At 38.5% G+C, this 21,118-nt stretch overlaps 1 protein-coding gene across 1 annotated transcript; it reads left to right on the top strand.

Moving 5' to 3' along the window:
- The first annotated feature begins 18,874 nt into the window (after positions 1-18,874).
- On the top strand, positions 18,875-20,703 carry LOC145098384 (membrane-associated protein VIPP1, chloroplastic-like). Its single transcript, XM_079036015.1, has 9 exons — positions 18,875-18,973; positions 19,049-19,135; positions 19,393-19,587; positions 19,684-19,758; positions 19,849-19,919; positions 19,999-20,081; positions 20,156-20,223; positions 20,299-20,482; positions 20,584-20,703. The coding sequence occupies exons 1-8, from the start codon at positions 18,875-18,877 to the stop codon at positions 20,461-20,463; spliced, it is 843 nt and encodes a 280-aa protein (XP_078892141.1). The 3' UTR covers positions 20,464-20,482; positions 20,584-20,703.
- The last annotated feature ends 415 nt before the right edge of the window (positions 20,704-21,118 follow it).

Here is a 21,118-nt window from a genome sequence, read left to right as displayed (position 1 = left end):
TTTTTCACTTTTCCATGTATCCTATCATATATCCTTTACATGGTAGAATAGAGGTACTATTAGAGTACAAGTATGCGAGTGGCCTAGGGTGAGTTCTTGTTATGCCTTGCAGTTTAGAGCACTTGGTGCTAAAGTATGCTAGAATGGTAGGGTTTCAATTGTTGATTAAATGATTCTGTTTGGAGGCATGTTTGGCAGGGTATATAGGGGTAGGCTAGTTGCCAAGGGAATGTATTATAATATTATGCATGCGTTTGATCTTATATGATTATGTAGTAGTGATAGCTTGGGTTCTATTTGCATAGCTTGAGAACTCTTGGTCTAATGTCTGATTGTGATGTTCTTGTCTGATTGTTCGCTCTTGGGTGGACCATTTGTTCGACTGTCTATCCGATCCCTGACTAGATATAACTTTATGTATAGTTGAGCAGGGCTCGTTATGTATGGATGGGCGGGGCCCGTAATGTATGGTTGGACGGGGCCGTTATGTATGGTTTTGGTGGGGCCCGTTACGTAAGATATATGTATGTAACTAGGATATTTTGTTGCTCATTTTTGGTTTTCTATGCATCTATACACACAATCTAGGTAGAGGAAAAATCAAACTATGATCTACCTAAGTGTACATGCACCGTAGGATCTATGGCTTCATACTAATTACTGATACCCTATGAGAACATAAAAACATAAAGAAGAAAAACATACCTCTTATGTAGCCTTTTATCTTCATGCTTGAGATCTTGTCATCCACGAAGTTGCTTAGATGAGAGGACCCAAACTAAAATCCCCCTAATGGCATCACATCCAATGACACCAAAGAGTGGAATAAAAATAACTAGGAGATGGGTCAATTTCACAAACCCTAAGAGAGTTAGAAATCGTCCCTATGGGAGGAGGAAGAAGGGTTATCAAAACTTCAAGACAATGTTCAAAGAAGAATGAAATCCTTAAAGCCCTATTTATTGCCTTGGATGTCTTCCTAGGTTTTATACTCCATACCATATGGGATGGAATGCCTAGAACGAAATCCACTCTTTTTCCCATGTTGGATGGAGTGATTTTCACCCAATCCTAATTTCATGAGTGTTTTGGAATATTCTTGATCAACCAACTATTGATTAATTGAATATTCAACCCTTTAATTAATTAAATTGTTAATTAATTCCTAAAATATATTTCCCATTGGTTTCTAATTAATCAATAACCATAATAATTAATAAACCAATTTCTCCTTTATTTATTCTACTCAATTTGGGTCTTGAGTGCAACCCAAAAGGACTTTGTTATTATTATAAATATTACCAATAGTTAATGACCTTGGACACTCTTTCCAACAGTCTCCTACTTGGACAAGTCACCAATTATACGAGGTCCAATACTTCTCCAATAATCAACAAAGAGTTAGCCATCCAATGCAACTACCGATGTCTTGATCTAATCAAGATTCAACACTTAGATAAATGATCAACTATCCCTTCATTCTAGATATCTGTATAAATTCGAGACATGGATAATGATTAATCTCATAATTCAAGATTATGTTTCCCGATATAGATTTTTAACGAATGCATCTGACTACTAAATTAAACACATCAATTTTAGTCAGGGCTCGCTTAACACTTTAGATGTCAGCACCAAATCATCGAGAGGGCCATAGATATCGTTTCTCCTGTTAAGGTAGAAGGAACAAATAAAATTTGAATACATAGTTTTTGTCTACTTCATCATGTCACACATGGGCATACCCTTTATAACTACCAGTTACGGATACCGTTGGACTAAACCAATGCATAATAGAATCATAGAGTGAAATCCCACATGTATCTAGGTTTGAAGAATAGAAGATATTATCGTCTTAGAATTACTCATGACTATATCCATGAAGTAATCTCTAAGCACGGGTTGGTCCAATACTTAAATCTATATTAAGTACTCACGACTGTTAGCGTAATCGCTATGTTATGTCCAATAACTATGGAAAATCCATTAACACTCATGACAGTCTTGAATCACTACTTACTTTCATGAGTATGACTAACTATGGACGTTTTAGTAAACTAATACTTTGGAAGTGGGTTCCAAACATGAAAAAAGAGAACACAATGATAATCTAATTGAAATGACTGATCTCCATCATATATATTAAGATCCCCACCTAATAACTGCCAAAATGATTAAAACTTATATTGCTTAAGTTCTCAAGTTTTAAAAAAATTAAACTAAAACTGTTCAAGTCAATTCATTTGTAAATATAATGCCTTTAGACTTTGCCTGACTCTAAAACTTGTTCAGTGACATTGGCTTAGGGAATGGATCGATAAAATTATCTTCCGATATGACTTATTGACTACAATGTCTTTACATTCGAACAACTATCAAATGTAATGGTACTTACTGAGTATGTATCGTGTGAGCTTATATGACTTGGGATCCAGACTCGAGGTAAGTTCACCCTCATAATCACAAGAGCCTCTAAAAGGACCATCAAAGATGTCACTAATAAATCTCTTTTATCCATATTGTTTTCTTTGCCATTTAACCAACTACAATATACTCTAAGTTTGTTAAATCCACTATGGTGTATTACTTGGTACTTTTCCAAGCTAATACATCACCATTCAGTAAAAGCATGAATTCTGACTATGAACGAAATTGTCTTTATTAGTGTGGAACTTAGAATCAATGTAACTTTTACAATGAACTTTTCCATACTGTCAAGATCATTTCCTTTGACCTCCTAGTTCACTTAAAAATGTTCTTGATCTTTATTTTTTGATTATTTCCAAATTTATCTAATCCAACTTGTCATGCTCAAGGCATGTGAGTCATCAAATTTGGTACATGTCATGGCATATATGATCGATCCCATAGAAAAATCATGTGAGACATGACTTATTTCCTTTACCTCAATAGTAGAACTAGGACATTCACATCGCTCAATGTCATGTCATATTTAGTAAGCACGAACCTTTCTGAATCCTGCATGTTGAGTTTCCTCAAGATTCCATGTACTTTGGCTTAATCCAATGAATCACTTTGATTTATATCTGTAGATCTGTATAATATATACGTGTTTTGTATCTCCCATGTATATCATAGTGAAACAATTCCAATACCAAGCCAAGCTTTTACACTTGCAAAGTTAGAACATAGTTTCCTATGAATCGTACATTATCTATGTACAATAAAAAGGTGACTATAGTGCTCCCACTAGCACTGACATATATGATTTATCTATGTTTTTCGAAATTCAAACTCCTTGAACTTTCTCATTGAAACAAAGATTCCAATTACTCCCATTAGCTTTGAAATATAGATATATGACTCGTCTTTATATATTGGAATTCAAACTCCTTGAACTTTCTCATTAAAACAAAGATCCCGCTTGTGAGATGCATATTTGGTCCATGATCGAACTTATTAAGCTTACACATCCTTGACAACCTATCTTGGTTTGATTATGTGTTTGTTCCTATCCATGAGTGTGACAACCCGAAACTTTTTCCGTTTCTGTTACGTGTTTTTCGTTAATGAAATTTCAGATCCGTTAACTTTTCCGTCAAAATGTTGGTTTAATAAAATAATCTAGTAATATTTAATTTAATTATTTTCGAGTCGGAACCAAAAACCGCGCGGAAACCCGAAAATCTCGAGAAAACTACATTTTTTTTGTCTAAAATGGGATTACGACCGTAAAGTAGTTTACGGCCGTAAACTCGTTTATGACCGTAAACAGGTTTATGATCGTAAACACGTTTATGGTCAGTGACGAATGGACCCTACCTCACCCCTATAAAAACGATGCCTCCGACTTCATTAGGACGTTTCTGGACACATTCTCTCCTCCTCTCTCTAAGAAACTCAAACTGTAAACGCTCAAAAACACATTTAAACTCCCGGAAACGTCGAAAAACACCGTTTGGAGCCCTTTGGAACATCTGGAAACACTCAGCTCGTCGAAATCAGCATCCAAACACCATTTTTCCGAGTTTACGGTCCAACCTTCAAGAACCGTAACCCCTGTTCTTGAGTTTACAGTCCAACCTTCAAAGACCGTAAACTCTATTCTTGAGTTTACGGCCGTAAACTCATCAAGCCTTTAGAAACCGTAAACACCCCTTTTGGTGGTACTTTTGGCTGAAAACTCATTTCTTCGATTCAAGCAAGTCTCGGTAACATCCCTCAACCGAATTCAAGTGTTTTTCTGACACTTTGTTTATCGAAATCGCTAATTTAGATACGCATACGTATTTATTTGATAACAGGATTTTGTTAAGTGTCGCGTTCAACAACTCAGGAATCTTCTTTTCAGTCAACAACTCCACGCAACAACTGTGAGTTCCGCATTTTTAATGTTTTCAGGGGGGAATACATTAAATCCCTTTTGTACTATGCTGAACATAAGGGATGTTTTCACTAAAATTGCATAGTTTTTCCGGACACGCTATTCGCTACGTTATAGTTGCAAACTATAATCGGTATAGTTTGGGATTTCTCTAAAACTTATCAAACATAGAAACTTTCACTACTAAAGATATGCACTGGAACAGAAAACGTTTACAGTTTACATCACTGCTTCATCATGATTTTCATAATTGTAATTATCACTATATACGTTAAACATACGGATTTTTCATTACGGTAGAACGCTACTACATTACATGTAAACTAGATTGTACGATACTGTGAGGTGCTACTTCACTACTGTACCCTTAGGTGCACAGGGATAAATCCTACCACTGTATAACCAGAGTCTCCTAGAGGGAGAGCGTGAGATTTGTGAATAGATCTATTCGGGACTGAAAATCCCACATCTGGACTGCTAGCTACAGTTAGGCGGGCACGCCTGAGATGTACAAATGTCATTTCACTCAACACCTGAAGAACGCTGGAAAGGTCACTAGTCATATCAAGCATGGTTATACGACTCACATTATGTATAAATCACCTTTAGTTTACCAACCCGGCTTTCTTCAGCAGTTTTATTTATACCAAATAGAACTAAACACACTATCATTTATGCTACGGTTTTACATATTAAATACTTATGCTTCATGATTAGGTTTAGCTAGTCACATGAGGTAGTATTTTCGCATATCACTACGGTTTTTCAGAAACGAACATTCATGGTTGTATATGAAATCGATAACACTACGTTTTCACTAAAGAAAATATCGGATTTTCTAGAGATTACACAAACATTTCGGCTCGTTCATCAACAAGTTTTCATTACAAATTACTGCTTATGAACTCACCAACTTTATGCTGATATTTTTCAAACTTCTTGTATTCTCAGGAAATCAGTAGACACGTACTTGCTGGAATTTCGAGGAACTGAAGCATTAAGAGTTTTTAAGTTTTTACTTTGCAAAACTATTGGATGTAATTCAAACTAAATTTCAAACAAATGTAAACGTTTTTACTAAAGTATTCACTATAATGGTTGTGTTGCTATGATTGCTGTTATTCATTGGTTGTAATGCTATACATGACGTCCTCCGCCCCGAAACGTTTTCGCCATCGGTTTCGGGGTGTGACAGATTGGTATCAGAGCCCATGTTTATAGCGAACTAGTACACCAAACCTTACATGGTATACAACTATAAACACTAAGGGGCCTAAACGCTCTACACTAAAGGTATACCTTCAAAATATAAAGTATTTTAATAAAAGTATACGAGCATGCATACATAATAGGATTCGTGTCGCTAGTAGAACTGAACAAAAGTATTTTTGGATGCTGGAACGCTGCGGTTAAACCTGGGTAGTTATGTACTCATGTCTAGGGTGAATATAGTCTGATCAACTATATTCAGTCGAGACATGACCAACATGTGTTTGGGGGTGACTGTGGTGCTACAGCAAACCTAAAACTTACCAAAATCATCTCTCATAAAATACTATAGGGATATTTTCGCTAGAGCCAAACTCAGTATACAGGTTCACTCTAAGTATTGCTACATTTCCTTCCCTAAGCGATAACTTACCTGTGTTAGTAAGCTTTCTATGATTATCGCTCGCTGGAATACTTTCATTATCAGGATGAGATATATTTTGTTCTCTTATATATCTCGAGGACTTACCATCCTATTTTTCCTGATTGTTTCTAGAACAAGATGCATCCCCGACCAAGACCCATCAGAAGGAACAACGACACTCCGCCACCACCACCACCTCCTCAGTTCGACCCTGTCATGTTCCAGGCAGCAGTTACCGCCGCTGTGACAGCAGCAATGGCACAAGTGAACGCTGGTGGGGCTGGAGGTGGAACCGACCCACAGAGACAAGATGGAAGTCAGGGACATCAAAAAGAGTGTTCCTAAAAGGACTTCATGACTGTGAAACCCAAGTCCTTCGATGGAAATGGAGGTGTCATCGCCCTGACGCGGTGGTTCGAGAAGATCGAATCCATCTTCGAAATTTGCGTCTGTTCTGAAGCCAACAAGGTGAAGTTCGCCGCCTGCACCTTCACCGATAGAGCCTTGACCTGGTGGAATGGTCGAGTCAAAACCCTAACCCTGCCAGTGGCTAATGTCATGGGTTGGGTAAGACTGAAGGAGCTCATGCTCGCGGAGTACTGTCCGAGGGGCGAAGTGCAAAAGTTGGAACGCGAACTCTGGAACTTGAAGATGAAGGGTTGCAACATCGCTGCCTACACCGCAAGATTTTGTGATCTGGCTCTTCTCTGTCCGAGAATGGTCACCCCGGAAAGTAAGAAAATCGAGAGGTACATTTGGGGACTGACGCAACCCACCAAAGGAAATGTCTTGGCTGCTAGGCTGACTACATTTGAAAGCGCCAAGGATCTGGCACAGACTCTGATTGATCATGGAATCGATCTAGATGAAGTGGTAGTTGTCACCGAACCACCCAAGGAAAGCGGTGGGAAGAAGAAGAAGGTTGGCAACAAACGAAAGGGTCAGTCTCCGCAGGAGCCATCCAAGAAACACAAATAATGGCAGTTCATGCTGTCACTGCTCCTGCTGCTGCTCTAACCACCCAATCTCCTACGGGTGGTTATGCTGGAAAGCTACCCATGTGCAACAAGTGTAACTTTCATCATCACGGGCACTGTCGTGAGTTGATCTGCAATAACAGTGGGAAATAGGGACACACAGTTCGATACTGCAAGACACCGGCCCAACCAACCAACCAGGCTCCGGGAGCGGGCGCTGGTCAAACTTGTTATGGATGTGGAGAAGCTGGGCACTTTACGAGAAACTGTCCCAAGGCAACAACTTGTGGCAACACAGGGAGAGTTCTGGTGGTGGGTCAGGAAGAAGCAGTTGCTGATCCTACCGTTGTTACGGGTATGTTCCTCCATGACAAATCTTATGCATGCATTCTCTTCGATTCTGGTGTGGAAAGGAGTTTTGTTAGTCATTCATTCAAACATCTAATCAATTGTAAATCCCAACCTCTAACCGAAATATTTATCGTCGAGATGGCTAACGGAAAGAAGGAGAGCACTAACGACATATTCATAGGTTGCACTCTTACTCTAGACAATTATTCTTTTCCCATTGACCTGATGCTTGTGTCCATCAAGAGCTTCGACGTCATTATCGGCATGGACTGGTTAAGCTCCAATCATGCTGATATTCTTTGTTTCGAAAAGGCTATCCGTCTCAATTTTCCTTCTGGAGAAACCCTGGTGATTTATGGTGATAAGCTCAGTTCGAACCTCCGTATCATTTCGTGCATCAAAGCTCAGAAGTATCTGCGGAGGGAGTGTCATGCATTCCTAGCTCATGTTGTCGACGAAACGCAAAAAGTTAGAGACCTCGAGAGCATCCCCGAAGTCTATAACTTTCCTGATGTCTTCCCTGAAGATCTCCCAGGAATCCCTCCCGAGCGTCAAGTGGAGTTCTGTATCAACTTGATCCCCGGAGCTACTCCTGTAGCTAAATCACCATACCGTTTAGCGGCAGCGGAAATGCAAGAATTATCCAGTCAGCTCAATGAGTTGATCAGAAAAGGATTCATAAGGTCGAGTTCCTCACCCTGGTAAGCTCCGATCTTATTCGTGAAAAAGAAAGATGGATCCTTTCGAAAGCGCTTTGACTACCGGGAGTTGAATAAGTTGACCATCAGGAACCGATATCCCTTACCCAGAATCGACGATCTCTTTGACCAACTTCAGGGAGCCAGTTATTTCTCAAAGATCGATCTAAGATCAGGGTACCATCAGTTGCGAGTTCATGAGAATGATGTGCCCAAAACAGCGATCCGAACTCACAATGGACACTACGAGTTTGTAGTAATGCCCTTTGGTCTAACTAACGCACCGGCAGCATTCATGGACCTGATGAATCGGGTGTGCCGCCCTTTCTTAGAAAAGTTCGTGATTGTGTTCATCGACGACATACTTGTCTATTCACATAGTGAGGACGATCATAAACAGCACTTAAGGCAGGTGTTGGAAACGTTAAGGGCAGAAAAGTTGTACGCGAAATTTTTGAAATGCGAATTCTGGATCAGGAAGGTGAATTTCCTTGGGCACGTGGTTAGCAAGGAAAGAATACACGTTGACCCATCCAAGATCAAAGCGATTGAGAATTGGTCTACACCGAAGACACCCACAGAAATCCGACAATTCTTGGGTCTCGCGGGCTACTATCGCAGATTCATCTAGAACTTCTCCAGAATCGCTAAGGCTTTAACTACCCTGATGCAAAAAGGGGTAACCTTTAGTTGGGGATCCAAGCAAGACACTGCGTTTCAAACACTGAACCAGGCCCTATGCAGCGCACCTATCTTGTCCCTGCCCGAGGGGACAGAAGACTTCGTTGTCTACTGTGATGCATCCAATCAGGGCCTAGGATGTGTTCTCATGCAAAGAGGAAAGGTTATCGCCTATGCCTCAAGACAATTGAAAACACATGAAGTCAATTACACAACTCATGATTTTGAGTTGGGAGCAGTGGTTTTTGCGTTAAAGATCTGGAGACATTATCTTTACGGAACCAAGTGCACTATCTTCACCGACCATAAGAGCTTGCACCACATCTTTAATCAGAAGGAGTTGAACAGGAGACAACGACGATGGGTCGAGCTACTCAGTGACTACGAGTGCGAAATTCGCTACCATCCCAACAAGGCCAACGTGGTAGCAGATGCCCTCAGTCGAAAGGAGTATTTAGGGCGTAAGGTGAAGGCCCTAACAATGACCATCCATTCCCATCTATCCGCAAAAATTAAGGAGGCTCGGCTGGAAGCTTTAAAACCCGAGAACGTGACAAGGGAAGCCTTGCGGGGAATGGAAAAGAACTTGGAGATCAAAGGAGACGGAGTGTACTATTTCATGAATCGAATCTGGACCCCAAAGTTCGGTAGTTACAGAGAAGTTGTCATGAATGAGGCGCACAAGACTAAATACTCCGTTCACCCAGGTTCAGATAAGATGTATCTGGATCTCAAACAACTCTATTGGTGGCCAAACATGAAAGCAGAGATTGCTACCTTCGTGGGCAAGTGCCCGACTTGCGCCAAGGTGAAGGTTGAATATCAGAAACCCTCAAGCTTACTTCAACAGCCAGAAATACCTGAGTGGAAGTGGGAAGGGATAACCATGGATTTTATCACAAAGTTACCCAGGTCTCCGAGTGGGCACGATGCCATCTAGGTAATTGTTGATCGGTTGACGAAGTCCGCCCACTTCCGGTCAATCAAAGAAAGCTTCAAGATGGAGAGACTCACACGGATCTACATGCAAGAGATATTTCGCCTTCATGGTGTACCTGCATCCATTATATCCGATCGAGATAGCAGGTTTACATCGAGGCTCTGGCAGTCTTTACAGAAGGCTCTTGGAACTAAATTGGATATGAGCACGGCTTATCATCCGCAGACTGATGGACAGAGTGAGAGGACAATTCATACATTGGAAGACATGTTGAGAACCTGCGTCATTGACTTCGGCGCATCATGAGACACTCATCTTCCTTTGGTTGAATTTTCCTACAACAACAGCTACCATACCAGCATCAAGGTTGCGCCGTTTGAAGCCCTCTATGGCCGCAAGTGCAGATCCCCTCTTTGCTAGGCTGAGGTGGGCGACAAGCAGCTAGCCATGGGTCAAGTCCCCGAAGGTACTCTCACTGGCCCTGAAATCATCCGAGAGACAACTGAGAAGATTGTACAAATCCGGGAACGACTGAAAGCCTCACGAGATAGACAAAAGAGTTACGCCGATAAGAGACGTAAACCCTTGAAGTTCCAGATTGGCGACCGCATCCTTCTGAAGGTCTCACCCTAGAAAGGCATGATACGCTTCGGAAAGCGAGGAAAGCTAAACCCAAAGTACATTGGACCATTCGAGATCCTTGCTTGGATCGGTCCCGTAGCATACAAACTCCTGCTACCGCGAGAACTCAGCAACATTCATCCTGTTTTCCACGTATCGAACCTAAAGAAGTGTCTGTCCGATGAGACACTTTTGATTCCTCTCGATGAGATTGAAATCAACGAGAACCTCAACTTTGTGGAAGAACCAGTCGAAATCATGGATAGAGAGATCAAACGAACGAAACAAAGTCGCATCCCGATAGTGAAGGTTCGCTGGAATACCAAGCGGGGACCTGAATTCACTTGGGAGCGCAAAGACCAGATGAAACAGAAGTGTTCGCATCTCTTTCCTAATCCATGATTTGTATTCTAGGTTTGAATTTCGGGACAAAATTCCCTCTAATGGGAGGATGATGTGACAACCCGAAACTTTTTCCGTTTTCTGTTACGTGTTTTCCGTTAATGAAATTTCAGATCCGTTAACTTTTCCGTCAAAAATTTGGTATAATAAAATAATCTAGTTATATTTAATTTAATTATTTGCGATTCGGAACCAAAAATCGCGCGGAAACCCAAAAATATCGAGAAAACTACATTTTTGGTCTAAAATGAGATTGCGACCGTAAACACGTTTACGATCAGTGACGAGTGGACCCCACCTCACCCCTATAAAAACGATGCCTCCGACTTCATTAGGACGTTTCTGGACACATTCTCTCCTCCTCTCTCTAAGAAACTCAAACCGTAAATGCTCAAAAACGCATTTAAACTCCGGGAAACATCGAAAAACACCGTTTGGAGCCCTTTGGAACGTCTGGAAACACTCAGCTCGTCGAAATCAGCATCCAAACACCATTTTTCCGAGTTTACGGTCCAACCTTCAAGAACCGTAAACCCTATTCTTGAGTTTACGGTCCAACCTTCAAAGACCGTAAACTCTGTTCTTGAGTTTACGGTCGTAAACTCATCAAGCCTTCAGAAACCGTTAACACCCCTTTTTGGTGGTACTTTTGGCTGAAAACTCATTTATTAGATTCAAGCAAGTCTCGGTAACATTCCTCAACCGAATTCAAGTGTTTTTTTGACACCTTATTTATCGAAATCGCTAATTTAGATACACATACGTATTTATTTGATAATAGGATTTCGTTAAGTGTCGCGTGCAACAACTCAGGAATCTTCTTTTCAATCAACAACTCCACGCAACAACTGTGAGTTCATACCCTTACATTTTTCCGCATTTTTCAGGGGGGAATACAAGCTAAACATAAACATTTTCTTGAATATACATAAAACTTATGCAAATCTCATACTTTAAATCCCTTTTGTACTATGCTGAACATAAGGGACGTTTTCACTAAAATTGCATAGTTTTTCCGGACACGCTTTTCGCTGCGTTATACTTGCAAACTATAATCGGTATAGTTTGGGATTTCTCTAAAACTTATCAAGCATAGAAACTTTCACTACTAAAGATATGCACTGGAACAGAAAACGTTTACAGTTTACATCACTGCTTCATCATGATTTTCATAACTGTAATTATCACTATATACGTTATACATACGAATTTTTCATTACGGTGGAACGCTACTACATTACATGTAAACTAGATTGTACAATACTGTGAGGCGCTACTTCACTACTGTACCCTTAGGTGTACAGGGATAAATCCTACCACTGTATAACCAGAGTCTCCTGGAGGGAGAGCGTGAGATTTGTGAATAGATCTATTCGGGACTGACAATCCTATATCTGGACTGCTAGCTACAATTAGGCTGGCACGCCTGAGATGTACAAATGTCATTTCACTCAACGCCTGAAGAACGTTGGAAAGGTCACTAGTCATATCAAGCATGATTATACGACTCACATTATGTATAAATCACCTTTAGTTTACCAACCCGACTTTCTTCAGTAGTTTTATTTATACCAAATAGAACTAAACACATTATGCATACTGGCCAAGCCAGGGTCTTCAAAACCGAATCATTTATGCTACGGTTTTACATATTAAATACTTATGCTTCATGATTAGGTTTAGCTAGTCACATGAGGTAGTATTTTCGCATATCACTACGGTTTTTCAGAAACGAACATTCATGGTTGTATATGAAATCAATAACGCTACGTTTTTCACTAAAGAAAATATCGGATTTTCTGGAGATTACACAAACATTTTGGCTCGTTCATCAACAAGTTTTCATTACAAATTACTGCTTATGAACTCACCAGCTTCATGTTGATATTTTTCAAACTGCTTGTATTCTCAGGAAATCAGTAGACAGGTACTTGCTGGATTTTCAAGGAACTGAAGCATTAAGAGTTTTTAAGTTTTTACTATGCAAAACTATTGGATGTAATTCAAACTAAATTTCAAACAAATGTAAACATTTTCACTAAAGTATTCACTGTAATGGTTGTGTTGCTATGATTGCTGTTATTCATTGGTTGTGATGTTATACATGACGTCCTCCGCCCCGGAACGTTTCCGCCATCGGTTTCGGGGTGTGACAATGAGTGTCTCTTCTTGAAGATCCACTTATGCCTAATGGTTAAGGCCAAGTGCTTGATCTTCCAAGTTTCAACATATGTGGACTGAATCTCGCTTTCCATGTCTTCCTTTAATTTTGTATCCTTTAGGGCCTACAATAGCTTCTAATAGCTGGTAACTCTGATTGTTATCTACCATTGACTCATATAACTCACTTATATAAACACTTATATAACTAGGTGTATGATGTCCTCTATCGGACCTATAAGAGAAAAGCAGAAATATGTCAGTTTCCTCAATAGCTATTTCAATCCCGAATTGAATGCTAGGTCCGTTCTTTGTTAGTTGACTCTTGAATCTTATCAAGATCAGTATGGATTTCACAAGCCCTTTTGAATATCAACTCCCTTTTCTTGGAAGACTACCCTTCAGGTAACATACACTTTGTTCTTAGAAGGTTTGTTAAACAAATATCCAAAATGCTTGATGGGTTCTCCAACGAGATAACACATCTATATTCTAAGTTCTAAATTGTAAAGCGCTTCAAGACGAGTGTAAGCCTCATAATCGTAGACTTCCATATGTGGTAGAGAGGAGTGAATCCCACTTCACATATCATAGATTGTTTCATGAACCCACTTAGTTAGTACAAGACCAAAGGGCTTCTCGTAACATTATTCATGGTATAATCCACGAACTGTTAGCAAGCATAATGTGACTCATATAGTACAAAATCAATGAATGATTTGTTTCTCTATCCATCTAACACTCCTAGCGGCAGTTTTCTGAGTGGAGATGGGTCGTGAAACTATTTCACAATTACTTAGATGATCGATAAAGTTTGAACTCAGATGCTCACTATCCTATCTCATCCTCATTACCCAGTTTATTCTTATCTTTGCTTTATGAGAGATTTGAACAGCTGAAAGGTTCCAGATTCATGTTCATAGAAGTTGGTCTTACCATTGTATCATGGTTAATCTAAATGGTCCATTAGTGCATACTAATTCCAACATATATTCTCATCACCTAGTGACGTATTCATCATCTATCTTGATAAACAAGATTTACATGTATCATAAGACTCGAGGTCAAATGACATACAAAATTCGATCCAATTGGATATTTGGTATTGCATTTTCTCATTTATGTATTCAAGACTATGATTCCACAAATATATTTTCCTAAACTGTAACATCCCAAAATTTCCAAATAAAAATTTTCATTTCAAACATCCAATAGTCATGTCAAAACAACCAAAAGTGTATTATAATGAAAATAATATCAGTGTACAAATCCCAAAATCACATAATACGGAAAAACACGGGCGGATACGGTGCGATCAAGTCGGGCCCTTCCCTTTCGAGCTGGAAGTACCTGAAACACAAATTGAAAACCGTAAGCACAAAGCTTAATAAGTTCCCCAAAATACCTCATATCATATATACATAACAATCAAGCATAATTGGGTCTATTCAACCCCTTCAGTCTCTTTCAACCGGTATTGGGTCTATTTCAACCCCTTAGGTCTCTTTCAATCGGTATTGGGTATATTTCAACCCCTTCGGTCTCTTTCAACCAGTATCGAGTCTATTTCACCCCTATAACTAACACATAATCATAACAACAAGAGTCATAGATACAACAAGTGTATACAGGCAATACAGGAAATTATTACGAAGACAATTATCATCCTTGATTGCCTCGGGGCTGATCATAAGCTCTTTGATTGTTCCCAGAATAGCCACCCATAACATTTGCTTCTTCTTGTAATTGAGGGCACATGTCGGTTGGTTGCCCAACTTGGGTGCATATTCTGCAAGGGCATGATGTGGGTTGCACACCTTTTTCTTTAGCAAGCATCATTACCATCTTCATAAGCTCGGATAATCGGGCTTCAGGTTGAGGAGTGTGAACCTATTTAACACCTCGGAGTGCATCCATGTACCAATCTTGATCTTGGATTGTATGTTTTGAATCTTCTGCCATGTTCTTGATAAGATCGTGAATCTCGGTGAGGGTCTTATCGGTCAAAGATCCTCTACTTGAAGCATTAAGAAGTATTCTTTCCCATGGACTCATGCCTTCAATGAAGTATTGAAGGATTTGATACTCAATAATACCATGCTTTGGGTAACGAGTACAAAGCTTTTTGAATCTCTCCCAATATGTATACAAGCCTTCTCTCTTGTGTTGTTTGATCTAAATTATGTATCTTCTTAGGGCTAAGGATTTCATTTCTAGGAAGTATTTGTCTAAGAAGAGGCATGCAACGTATACCTATGTGTTGAATGTCCCCGGTGGGAGATAATAAAGCCAGTCTTTAGCTCCATCTTGCACAACAAAGGGGAATGCCCTAAGATTGATTTGATCCTGCGTGACAGTATGTGGTTTCATTCCAACACACACAACATGGAATTCGGTGAGGAACTTATGGGGATCTTCATTTTCTAGGCTTCTAAATGTTGGGAGTAAGTGGATGAGGCTGAATTTTAGTTCAAGGTTTGTGGCTGATGAGTAGGTGATGCAAAGAGGTTGTTAAGTAACCTCTTGCCCCATTGGCAAAGGGTTTGCTCGGATGGGTTTTGTGGATCATGGTTGTTGTTTTGTTATTACCTCCGTTTCCTCCTTGGTCTCCCATGGTAGAAGTAGGGAATTGAGGTTTCTGTGGATGTGAAGTCAGGGATGCTATAAGTAGGTAAGGAAGATGGAGTGGTGTTTTTGGATGATGATGGTTGTGGTGAGAGTGATAGGATTTCTGCTTTGGTTTTGGACACACTTGAGAGGGGTATGTCCTCCCAAATGTTGATGACCAGAGGGGTGGATGATGAAGAAGTCCCGAAACCTAGTTGCCTCTTACAAAGCGTTGCTTGCTTTCGTAACCTCTTTGCAGTCTTCTCTATCTCAGTATCACCTAGTAATAGGGTACCTGTGTGAAAAGATCTTGTCATACATAATTAGTAACACCATGTCCCAGACAACGGAACCAATTTGTTAAGTGTGTCAAACCCAATCAATAATATGGGTACAATATACTCTAAATACACTGCTTTAATGCACTAAAAAGTAATACAAAGGAAGTAGGGCCGAGCCACAGAGACACGGGTAAAAGTTTATACCTCTTTGTGCAACGTACTTTGGTCACAAAGGGGGTTTTGTTTTCATTCTTTCTTCCATGACATGACCGATCCACCTTTCCTTCATGCTCTAAGCTCCAAGCGCTAATCCATAGTTCCAATGCTCCAAGCTCCATAATGTCTAAAAAATTAATCAAAAATAGTGAAATACCAAGCATTTCAAATAAAACATGAAAGTTGCCCACATAATTAACTAAATGCAAGAATTGTGAAGTAAAATGCATAGAAATAGACATGCAAAATAGGTGCATAAAATACATGTATCGTTTAGCTCAGTATGTTTTAAGTCAAAATCAATTGGATATGATTGTGAGGCTTGTTAATACCTTCACATGCATATAAAGATCACCAAAAACGGATTTGAAACAAGGAAATTATGGTTGTTTAAAGTTAGAAAGGAATAGGCAAAAGCCCGTAACCACGGTGTGGTAAGCATATGACCATAGAGTGGTGGATGTGCAGCTCAAGCCCAAGAATTTAGGGGTTTCATCATATTTAAAGGAATGGTTTCATGTTTTATGGAATTTTCTCAACCTCAATCACATCCATAGATCCTTATGAGCAACCCTAGCATCCCTCTTCATAGTTTGAGCTAATCATCTTTCCTTTCATCTATGTTCTTGAGTTTTTATGGCTTTTGGGTGACGTGTTCTTGAAAGACTTGGTTTTCGAGCTTTGCATCAGGAGATCTCAACCTTCATCTACTTTATGGACCTTTGTAATTTGCAAAGATCCTTGATTGATTACATTTCATCTATGGATCTATGAGTTAATGGTGTTTTAGTCCATGTTTTGGTGTTTTGGTCCCTTTAATGGTTTTATCAAGGGATTTTGGAGAGCTCCATGATCTTAGATTCATAATGGACTTTAGATCTGACCTTATGGTTGAGTTTAGAGAGCATGCGTGAGCTCTCTTTACTCCATACTTGAAGAGAAGTGAGTTTTCGGACATTTTTGGACTTAGGGTTTTAGATCTTGGCTTATTGTAATGTCCTAATGGATAAAGTTTGAAACTTTATCCATTATGACCTTTAGACGAATCAAATATGAGCTTTTGATCTTTAAAGATTAAAGGGTAAGTACTTAATCCTTTAAGCTCTTTTTGGACGTTCACCACAACATGGTGATGGGTTTCAGACGCGTTTATTTTTTTGCCTTGTTGCCACGGTGCGGTCAGGAGGTTAGCCAAGGTGTGGTAGGTCAACCGTTGACTTTGACTGATGACTTTTGATTGGTTTAAATTTTGGTCAAACTTTAGTATAACTGAGTATTTGACTAAGTAATGTCTCGGTTTGACATTAGGTAGCTTGGGTTAGCTGTTTTGTTGTTGAGGTAGCTGTTGAGCTTCTATTGAGTAGTTAATGGATTCTTCTCACTATACTATATAGGACAATAGGTGTCATTTATGTTTTTTTTTCTTTGTGACTTTTGTTGGTATGCATGTATGAAAGACCATGGTTTGGCCCATGGCATTTGCAGGGGTGTTGCAAAATACAATTTGACACGTAGCATTCACTTGGGTTGAAACAGACTCGTTGGCTGAAATAGGTCGTTGCATAGGCGATTGTAAGACTATGATTTGGCTAATGACATTCACTTGGGTTGAAAGTACTTTTGATACTATGATGAACTTTGATGAAATGGAATGAATGGTTTTAGTTAATTAAAATTGAAATTTTTACTTAGTAGTTGGTTTGAAATTTAGGACGTTACATTATTATTAAGATATTTGAGTGACATTAGTAAAAAGAGCAGATTTCAAGTAATTTTGGTCTAAGCATAAATGCATCTATTATATATATATATATATATATATATATATATATATATATATATATATATATATATCTTTACTATATTATTAAAGATATTGCCCACTTCTTGAAAATTAAGTGGTACAACATATATTACCTCATATACAATGATTTTAAGCATAAACATATAACCAATCTTATACCTATTACACTACACGGATCTATTATCGTATACGTATTACATACACCGCATACACTACACTAGACCTTACCCTAATTTCCTAAACACAGCCGCCATCAAAACTATTGTCATCGTCTCCACCAAAGATGCGGTGATCTCCAGTCTCCCACCGACGGTCCACGGTTGCCGTCGTTTCTCCCAATCTCTTTCGTCACTTCTCCATCGCCTCTCTCTCTCTCTCACACACACACACACATAAAAACCCTAAACGGTGTTGAGGAGTCTTTTTGTTTCTTGACCAGATGTTGAGTAGTTCTGGAAATCGCTATCTCAACCCGTCTTGTTGGCCAAGTCGTCACTCCTGCCGTTTCTACTTCGACCCTAACCATCACCTGCTTGTGTGTATCTCTAACGCCTACAAGTTACATTTTCATTTGTGGTAATCGATCGGATTTGGCAGTTTAAGGGTTTGGTTTGAAGCTCAACCTGAAATCGATCGTCCTTTGTTGTATGCATCTCTGCCATCCCGACGAAGAACATAGCAAAAGAGACCCACACATCACAAATGTTCAGGTTTCTTTACTCATTCTCCGCACCTCATCTGGATGTTTCAGGTTTCTTTTTTCATTCTAATTTTGACTCCTCCATCTATATTTGTCTCTTTTGCAGGTAACTGAAATATGAATGATTCTTTTTGACGTCCTTACCCCTTGTGCCCTAATACCATTCGACACCCACAAATCATAAATGTTATCTAGGTTAGCTACTTCAGTCATTTCCTCCACTACTCCATGGAATTCCTCTGTTAGATCCACCAATTCATTGCCTTCCTCAACATGTAAGCTTCTCTTATCCATCGTTGAACACCTTTTCTTTCTTCTCTAAATTGATTTGTTATTTTAAATTGATTTGTTAAGCTGTTTCTTCTATAAAATAAAATCGATTTTGAATCTAATTTTAACACAAATTTTTTATTATCTTCTCAACTCTAGATTGTCTATTGTTAGGGTTTTGGATAAGGATGGGATTTCACTTTAGAACAGCTTCATGTTGCTCTTTGTTTGCTTCGAAACTCACCGAATCCGGAAATCTTGTATATAATGCACGTGAAGGTGGTAAAGTAACAATTGATAAAATTATATAATTATACTAGAGTTGGCAGCTAATATGTAGTTGCATTTTTATGTTGTTTCAGGAGACTGGAGTTAATTTGGGACCAGCTTCAAATCATTTGAAAAGCTTGTATTCACTAAAACTCAGAAGACCAATGCTAGGACTAGAGGTGATGATGAAAATGAACTAGCTCTAGCCACAGTCCTACAGGGTTTCTGTGATTCAGTTACACTTCGCCAAGCATCTCGGTATGCATAAATTACAATTGTTGTTTTCCATATGTGGATTTTCATATTATTATTCTTTTTGCATATTCATGGTTCTTCCTCTTTCATTAATTCAGCTCAAGGATATGGAAGAAGTATCAATCTCTGAATAACCAACTGAAAGAAAAAAGTCTTCCCTGATTGGAAAAACTTGATTAAGCCTGTAAATGAAGAAAAAGATCAGTGGGTTAGTTTAATCTTCTTAAATCTGAATTTGAATTGTTTTTTATTGTCTAAATGGGTACCTCCTGCTTTTCCAATAGCCAAGAGACCAAAAGATGAGCCACAACTTGCTCTTAGTAAGGGAGATGAAGATCTTGCACGTGAAGCTTTAAAGAGGCGTAAATCTTATGCTGTAAGACTTCATTTTTTTTTTAGATCTATAAATCACTCATAATGATTTTTGATACTTTTATATAAAAATATATGATTGTATTGTATTGTTTTACAGGAGAATGCAGCTTCTTTGAGGACTCAACTTGATCAACAGAAAGGTGTTATGGATAATCTTGTGAATAACACTCGGGTATATTTTTCACCTCTTTTTAAATATTGTTTCCAACATCTGAAATTTTTGCTTATTTCCAAATGTGTAATAATACATTTCTCTTAACAGATTCTAGAAAGCAAGATACAAGAGGCTAAGTCAAAGAAAGATACTCTCAAAGCACGTGCACAATCTGCAAAGTTAGTTTGTTTGTTTTTTTTAAATAACATTGAGATTTTGCTATAACTTGTTGCAGTTAATGTATTTTTTTTTGTATAGAACTGCAACAAAAGTAAGTGAAATGTTGGGGAATGTAAATACAAGCAGTGCTCTTTCAGCATTTGAGAAGATGGAAGAAAAAGGTTCCATTTCTTTCTATCTTAAAACAAAACAAAAGACATGAATGCCCTTTTAATTTTTTTTTCTTTGATGTTAGTTATGACCATGGAGTCTCAGGCAGAAGCTCTTAATCAGCTAACTACTGATGATCTTGAAGGAAGGTATGTTTTCTTTTTCTCTATAATATAGCTTATTGGATTAAGTCGTTCTTTCTGAATTTACGGATTTACCCTTTTGCAGTTTGCAATGCTAGAGAGCTCATCAGTTGATGATGATCTTGCAAGCTTAAAAAATGAGCTATCTGGAAAAGTCTTTTACTTTCAAAATGTCCAAACTAATCTACAATCTCTATTTGTAGATGGAGCTTATATCGAAAATGCGAAATCCCTTTATGGTGGAGTATAAAGATTCGTTGGTTGAAAAGGTAAAAAACGAAAATATTATTATTCACCCTAAAGCCTAATCTACATATATATTATAACTAAATTGAAATGAGACTAAATTGTATACTTTTTGATTGTCTAGATGGGTACCTCCTGCTTTGCCAATAGCCAAGAGACCAAAAAATGAGGAAACTGGAGCCACATTTGCTGCTGGAAGAAGCAGGGTACTACTATCTTTTTTCTATTATAGGGTAATAGCATTATTATTTCTATTTAAATTTAAAATAAAAAAAAAATAAAAAAAAATAAAAAAAAAAAACTGTATTGGTTGCAGAATACTGTCAAATTTTCTGATTTACTATGTTTTCAACTTATATTACATTTACTTTGACTAAAAAGTTGGATCTTGGAACTCATCAAAAGTATCATTATTTATTTCATAATTTATCATATTTTGTTTATAAAAATATTACATTTTCTATTAGAGAGAGAAATTGTTAGCAGTTGTTCCACAACAAATCATCACATTAAAACTATCTTCCGAAAGAAACTTTTTGCCGCCCGGCACTTAGCGCGGGTAAACGGCTAGTATATATATATAGGCTTAGGTTATTTTGTTTTTACTAACTATTGTGTGCCAGAATGCATAAATCTGGACCACCGGATGGAATACAATC

Source organism: Lactuca serriola, chromosome 4 (genome assembly GCF_051521515.1).
Source record: "Lactuca serriola cultivar US96UC23 chromosome 4, Lser_US96UC23_V15, whole genome shotgun sequence".
In the NCBI taxonomy this organism is placed as follows: Eukaryota; Viridiplantae; Streptophyta; class Magnoliopsida; order Asterales; family Asteraceae; genus Lactuca; species Lactuca serriola.
The sequence above is the reverse complement of the archived record's forward strand: the minus strand, read 5'-3'. Positions and strand labels throughout refer to the sequence as shown.

Bases quoted from the DNA above. Each gene is read 5' to 3' on its own strand.
- LOC145098384 (XM_079036015.1), top strand. From the start codon at position 18,875: ATGGGATTTCACTTTAGAACAGCTTCATGTTGCTCTTTGTTTGCTTCG. The intron at 18,974-19,048 runs GTAACAATTGAT...ATGTTGTTTCAG, and splicing joins ATGCACGTGAAGGTGGTAAA to GAGACTGGAGTTAATTTGGG. The intron at 19,588-19,683 runs GTAAGACTTCAT...ATTGTTTTACAG, and splicing joins AGAGGCGTAAATCTTATGCT to GAGAATGCAGCTTCTTTGAG.